General features: G+C 36.2%; 1 protein-coding gene across 1 annotated transcript in view; it reads left to right on the plus strand.

The window, feature by feature from the left end:
- The window catches only part of LOC107594374 (dysferlin-like), a 77905-nt gene extending 70520 nt beyond the window's left edge, over nt 1-7385 (plus strand). Inside the window, exons 40-44 of the mRNA XM_016284395.1 lie at nt 798-897; nt 1732-1904; nt 4153-4262; nt 4404-4551; nt 5677-7385. Of these exons, the coding sequence (XP_016139881.1) occupies nt 798-897; nt 1732-1904; nt 4153-4262; nt 4404-4551; nt 5677-5736 (591 nt within the window). The 3' untranslated portion in view covers nt 5737-7385. The remainder of the gene's footprint in view (nt 1-797; nt 898-1731; nt 1905-4152; nt 4263-4403; nt 4552-5676) is intronic.
- The last annotated feature ends 245 nt before the right edge of the window (nt 7386-7630 follow it).

A 7630-nucleotide genomic window follows, 5' to 3' on the forward strand; every position in this document is an offset into this window, starting at 1 on the left:
TAATATTTAACAAATATCAAAATGAATATCCATTTTTCATACTGTACATGTTGTGTAAGTTCTCTTTTAGTGTTTAAAATTGTTGATTTATATTTGTTTTATATTTAATTTTTTAGACTAAATGGTGTAGAACTTTAATATCAACTGTTTATCAGGTTAGTATTATAGTTTGTTTTTCTTTTCTTTTTTTTCGGAATTGCTCAGTATTGGATATTTATTTGTACAAGCTCATTTACCATATTTTTACATTTGGATTACCTTTTCCATCATCTAATGTGCACTTAAAATTAATATTTAAAGCACTAATAATTGAATAACACTGTAAAGTTACCATATCTTTTTTTATCTTATTAAACATGATAATGTTTTGATGCTTTAATTCACTTGTAGCAAATATAAATTTAAAATGGTTTATTTTGTTTTATTTTAAATTTATTTAAACATAATATTATAATAATGTAAATAACATATTTTGAAAATATACTTTCATATCTGCCATATGTATATATTATCAGCTCTAACATGAAAATAATTATTGACTCGTCACTATCAGCGAGAATGGTAATATTGTGCATCTCTAGTACTTAGCCCGGGTTGCTTAAAATAATATTTAATAATTAGGCTTACTCAACAGCTTTTGGTGCATAATGTTGATTACAACAGAAAACTTTTCACAGTTAAAGTAAAACACTTACAGTGAAATAAACAGTTACACTTGCATAGGCAAAATGACAAATTAATAAGTAGTTCTGTTTGTACCTCTGTCAACTTGTTTCAACATGTTTCTTTCTCTGCAGGAGCATTTTTGGAGTCTGGATAAAGTTGAAACAAAACTTCCTCCTAAACTTACTATCCAGATCTGGGACAACGACAAGTTCTCCTTTGATGATTTCCTTGGTAAGACCAAAATCCAATAATCGTCCCTCGTGCCAGATCACTCCTCAGCTCTCTTCCACAGCTTCACCAACCTCAGCAAATTCAGTCGTGTTAAACTTGTAAAGCACCACAAAGCTGTTTTTCAAGCATATTTCTCAGCCTTGACATGACAGAAGAGAAATGTTCTGTGGAACTGGACAACACTGATAGGACTATGTGTGTGGTTTATTGTCATTAACCTATACCACTGTCTATATGGATATGTGCGTACAGGGAGATGGTTACCAAAACCTGAACCTCCTTAACTTGTGTGAGATTACCCACCGCATGGTTGTGTAGCGTGACTGTCAGCATAAATACACTTAACAATAATAACGCAAATACATAATTCAGACCACATGAGCCCTCAATAACATCTTTACTGCTAATGCTATTATTATCAGCTGAACCCAATTTCCAACATGTCAGCACAACTGGAAGAGAAATAAGTTATGACCTGACTTCTTAAAGACTTCTATAAAATACACAGATCTATGTACATTTGTAAAAGAATTAGCATCCGACCACAATGGGGAAACCTCAAAGAAAACGACAGACTGCCAGCAAAGTCTGAAGGTCACAGACTTTTTTGACTGATATTATGAGAAATGATTGCGAAAAACAAGATTAGGGCACTTGCTGACTGTTGCTTCTATTATATTCTTATTTCTACATTTAAATATACTGTATATCTGCTGTTCTAAACTTAGATATTCTCTTTTCTTATATTTAATGTTTCACTGCTGTAGTGTATCATTGTGTGACACATAAATTGTTTAACTTTTTGCTCGGTTCTTCTCTCTCTCTCTTTCTAAGGCTCTTTGGAAATGGATCTGAACCATATGCTGAGTCCAGCAAAGTCTCCAGAGAAGTGTGGTCTTGAGATGCTCTCTCAGTCCCAGGACAAACTGGTGTCTTTGTTTGAGCAGAAGACAGTAAAAGGCTGGTGGCCTTGCATGTGTGACAGAGAAAATGAAAAGATACTTGCAGTAAGAGTTACACACAAACCAGAGTTATTGTTGTGTTGAGAAATTCACCATTTTATTTATTTAGGTTTTGGTTTTTAGTTTCAGTTTTACTTTTTTATTTCATTAGAATTTTTCTGTTAGCATAATTCTAGTTTTCATCTTGCATCACAACATTGTTCTATTTTTCTATGGTGACACATACTACACCTTTTATATGTTTCATAACTAAAATCAAATGGCTGGCATCATATCGATTAGACCCTCTCATATATATTTAGACAGTTATGACACAATATAACATACTCTATGTTTGGGAGGATAATTAAATCAGACTGTCCTGCACTGAATAACAATATTTGAAAACTGAAGTAATTTTCTGTAAAAAAAAATTATTATTTATATTATAATGCACATTTATGGTTTCAGGTTAGTTCTGTTAAATTTTATTGTATTTAAATATTCAGTTAAATATTACATAAGTTAAATAATTCAATCTATTTTTTATAATACTTCTCATATTAAAAATTTAAATTAAATAATATTAATGTCACAGTCATACTACACTGAGGAGCGAGGAGACACAGGAGAATTCGCAGTAAACACAAGGCGCGTTTCCATTACAGATTTGCGCAAAACTTTGGCTATATTTTCTGAATGTCGATAAAAAAGTATTGCGAAATGACGGCATTTCCATTAACCAATGTTATGCGGCTAAAACGTAACCTTTTGCCTCTCGCGATAAGTCATGGCAATGGATTTTGGTGGGATTTTGGCTATATTTATTCAAAGGAGGCTTATGCGTGTATCTTTACAGAAGCAGCACAGAGAGCCGCTTCAGAAACGTGCGTGGCACGGCTTGAATAAACCATAGACTGTATAAAAACATAAACACAAGCATTGAGTGGCCGTAATCAGCTTCAGTGACCGTATCAGAGCCACACTGCACCACAGACGTGTGCAGTGTAAATTGTCTAAGTATTAATGGTAGGGAAAGCCCCTTATACTGGAGCGCGGCCACTTATGAAGTGTTTCTTGGAGGTTATAGTACATTGAAGAATGATCATATGACTTTTTACATACGCCATGTGACCTGTAAATGCGAAAAAGCCGTTTCCATTGCAGTTTTGCGAATTAATCCTTTTTAGCATTCCCTGAAAAACCACCTCATGCGAGCATAAAACCTTTTTTGCGATATATGGCCGTTTTTGTGAAATTGACGCGTTTCCATTAGGCGTATTTTCAATTTGCAATTGCAATTTGCGCAATTTAAAGGGTAATGGAAACGGCCTATAGCCTTTATTCCTTCCAACACGGGGTATACAGGGCAGACAGGAACACATGTAGCACACGATGAACATTCAATACCGGACAAGGGAGAATGGCACAGGCTAGAACTTAAATGGGGCAGATAACGAGGGGCAGACAGGTGAGGAGGATAAACTAATAAGGAGACACACCTGGAAACAGTGAACAATCAAACACACAGGACACCTAGGTAGCAGAGCACATGGGGAGCAAAAACACAACACAGACAGTCCAGAATATTTTTACATATTTTAATCATAAATTTTTCAACTACAAGCCTGTATGTCTCTTTTACATTACAGTTACACTATGCATTTGGCAGATGCATTTATCCAAAGTGACTTACATGGCATTGCAGGTTTACAATTGATCGGTTCATGCATTCCCTGAGAATCGAGCCCATGACCTTGGTTTTGCTGGTGCCATGCTTTACTTTTTGAGCTACAAGAAACTGAGCTGCTCTTTGTCACTCAGGGAAAGGTGGAAATGTCACTGGAAATCGTCTCTGAGCAGGAGCAGGATGAGAGGCCTGCAGGACTCGGCAGAGATGAGCCCAACATGAATCCCCATCTAGGGGCAGACAGGTGAGGAGGATAAACTAATAAGGAGACACACCTGGAAACAGTGAACAATCAAACACACAGGACACCTAGGTAGCAGAGCACATGGGGAGCAAAAACACAACACAGACAGTCCAGAATCCTGACAATTAAACAATTATTAATCATATTTTTACATGTTTTAATCATAAATTTTTCAACTACAAGCCTGTATGTCTCTTTTACATTACAGTTACACTATGCATTTGGCAGATGCATTTATCCAAAGTGACTTACATGGCATTGCAGGTTTACAATTGATCGGTTCATGCATTCCCTGAGAATCGAGCCCATGACCTTGGTTTTGCTGGTGCCATGCTTTACTTTTTGAGCTACAAGAAACTGAGCTGCTCTTTGTCACTCAGGGAAAGGTGGAAATGTCACTGGAAATCGTCTCTGAGCAGGAGCAGGATGAGAGGCCTGCAGGACTCGGCAGAGATGAGCCCAACATGAATCCCCATCTAGATGAGCCACAGTAAGTTAAGCACACTCATCACAGGCATTCCTCTCACCAAATAACAAAAAAATGGCATTTCGTATTAGCCTTTTTATTGGCCCTTAGCTCAAGGTGGATTTAATATATGGTTGCTAATATACTTTCTTTCTCTCTCTCCAGGCGTCCTGAGACCTCATTCTTATGGTTCTCATCCCCATATAAGACGTTTAAGTTCATTGTGTGGAGGAGGTTTAAGTGGCTTATTCTGGGCTTCTTTGTGCTCTTTTTCATTTTTCTCTTCCTTGGAGTCTTTCTCTATGCCTTCCCTGTAAGTATCTGTGTGGATGTGTGTGGATGGTAGTAATTGTGTTGATAAAAGAACAAGATTAAAGTTTAAATGGGGGTTTCTGAGATCATGCAGTGTTTGATCAGAGATGCATGTCTCTGATCGTAGTTCAGGAATGTGGCATGTGTTACTCAGTATTACACACGCACACAGACAGAGTCATGCACACTGAAGACATTTCATATTGTTCTGTGTAGCATACATGTGTTGAAATAATGTTTTCAACTGTTAGCCATACATACAATGTAAAACATACAGGATCAAGAAACCAACCATATGTGCATATAGTACCATTTTTATTATTTTAATTATTATATTATAACCGTTTAAAAGTTTGGGGACAGTACTTTAAAAAAAAAAAAATTTCTTAAATGCAGCAAGGATACAATAAAGAATACAAAACTGACAGTAAAGATATTTATAATGTTACAAAAGATTTATATTTCTTTTAAACTTTCTGTTTATCAAAGAGTCCTGACAAAAAATAAAAAGTATAAGTTTGCTCAAAAATACTAAGCAGCACAACTGTTTTCAGTGTTTATAATAATAAGTAAAGTTTCTTGAGCACCAAAATCAGGTTAGCCATACATACAATGTAAAACATACAGGATCAAGAAACCAACCATATGTGCATATAGTACCATTTTTATTATTTTAATTATTATATTATAACCGTTTAAAAGTTTGGGGACAGTACTTTAAAAAAAAAAAAATTTCTTAAATGCAGCAAGGATACAATAAAGAATACAAAACTGACAGTAAAGATATTTATAATGTTACAAAAGATTTATATTTCTTTTAAACTTTCTGTTTATCAAAGAGTCCTGACAAAAAATAAAAAGTATAAGTTTGCTCAAAAATACTAAGCAGCACAACTGTTTTCAGTGTTTATAATAATAAGTAAAGTTTCTTGAGCACCAAAATCAGTATATTAGACTAATTTCTGAAGGATCATGTGACACTGAAGACCAGATCAATGACTGCTGTAAATTCAGCTTTGCCAGCACAGGAAAATTTAAGTTTTACGTTTTTAAATTTTACAGTTGTAGATAGATTATAAAATGTGCTAGAATTTTGCGTTTTTAAACTGGTATTGCATTTTTATAGAACTATGCTGCTATGAAGATGGTTGGACCCTTCAGTGGAGTGGGAAAAGGAACACAGTGAGACAGAAAAAGATAGAAAAAAGGACATAAACCCTCACATCCATTACCAACCACATCAAAACTCCATCACACATCTCTGTCCATCCTACTGGAGACATCTGCGTCGCTTGTGCACATGTCCTTGTGTCTTACGAGCCAAGAGAAAACTGAAGACAGCCTGAGAGTATTTGAAGTCTTTATATGTGCGTTAGCCTGTTCTAGCCCTATATGCATGAACGTTGCATAACATCTGTGTGTTTGTACATGTATTACACACCAAGCTCCCTGCCCTGTATCTGCCCCAGTCCTGAACTCTCTCAGTATTCTCTTTAACTCCCACTTACACTTTCATCTCCCTGCCCGTTTAATCCTTTTTCATGTCTCCTGTAAAACTGGGTTCTTTCTTCACAGCCAGATGCTTCTTTCTTCTTCCTTCATGCGGAGAGAGGGAGACAGAGCCGTGTCCCACCACCTCCCATCCATTCGTTCCTCTCCTTTCAACAGCGCTGGCTCTTTAGGTTAAACCCTGATTTGTACCGTTAGGCTGTAAGATCCGAGACAGGCTGGTTATTAGCTGAGCCCCCGCTGTCAGCAAGCCCACCTCTCTGATTACTATCACACTCTGTTATTTTGCTTTAGCGAAATCCCCTCTAAATGGATTCAGGGTCAACTGTGGGTTGGCAACATGTGTGTGTGTGGAATGTGGGCTGTGAATGAGAATGAGAGATAAAAGACTTGTTTATTTGTGTAAATGTTACACTCACGTCCCGGGTGCCTTTGTGCCTTTTTGCATTTGACTCTGTAAAGCATGAAAATGAGCAGGCGCATCTGGAAGAATTTGCCAGACTTCTAAACATGCCTGTGAAAGAGCTGTTACATGATAAAATACACAAATTACTTGTTTTCTCTCCATGACCAGGTCATGAGCTCCTCTTCTACCAAGTGAGTATAAACTATGGTGGAGTCACATTTAGTGAAACTGGAATCTCAAAACTTGGAGCATCTGTTTAGTCAATTCTGCATGCTCACATTACATTTATCTGATGGAGCTTCTCTATGAACAGAAAATGTCAAGAGATCTGGGTTAATCTGAAATAATCTGCAGGATGTCCAAAAGTGTTTACATTTTATTTTAAAAAATGAGGGCAAAAGTAGTGAAGAAGGGATTTGATGTTTCCATCAAGTAACTGATTTGACAGTAAAAAGGATGAATTGCTATCTCTGTTACAGAAAGAAAAATGAGCGATTATGTTTATTTTTTTCATTGTAGCTATTTTCTGCACATCATGGATCTACAATATCACTGATTTATGAAAGGAAAGTGAATGAGAAAACATTAACTAAAAAAGCTTTGCCTTAGCGTTCTCTTGCCAAATATTGTACAGTATATAGCTGAATAACTGCATTTATGCAAAACACAAATCCCCATGCTGCGCGTCTATGAATAGTTGTCATTCATATACAACTTTTGCCATACATTTCTTAATTTGACAGTCAAAATGGATATTTCTGTTATTGACCTTCCGAATGGCTTTTTGCAGTCTACTGTAAAGATGCACATCGTCTTATTGCCTTAAAGCTTCTGCTGTCATCGCTGATTAATTCACTGTTGAAATCGACTGTATTTGTATCTCACTGTAATATGCTTTGGTCAAATATATACCTATCTATACACCATTTTGTATATATTTATCTTTTCATTTTGAGTCAGATGTAATTGAAGTTTCTTCTAAAGAAATGTGTTGCTTTTATTTAAATTTTTTTCACTAGATCCACGGACCACCTTATGTGCACATTTAACCTTTAAAGCCAAACCACAACAGACTGCTCAGGGTGTATGACTTGAGAGCAAATTAGAAACACTCCAGCGCCTAGCCAGGGGTTCATGGAGCCAAGGGCAACTTACGCTTGCATTT

The sequence above is a fragment of the Sinocyclocheilus grahami genome, unplaced genomic scaffold (genome assembly GCF_001515645.1).
Source record: "Sinocyclocheilus grahami isolate Dianchi unplaced genomic scaffold, SAMN03320097.WGS_v1.1 scaffold10.1, whole genome shotgun sequence".
NCBI classification, from domain to species: domain Eukaryota; kingdom Metazoa; phylum Chordata; class Actinopteri; order Cypriniformes; family Cyprinidae; genus Sinocyclocheilus; species Sinocyclocheilus grahami.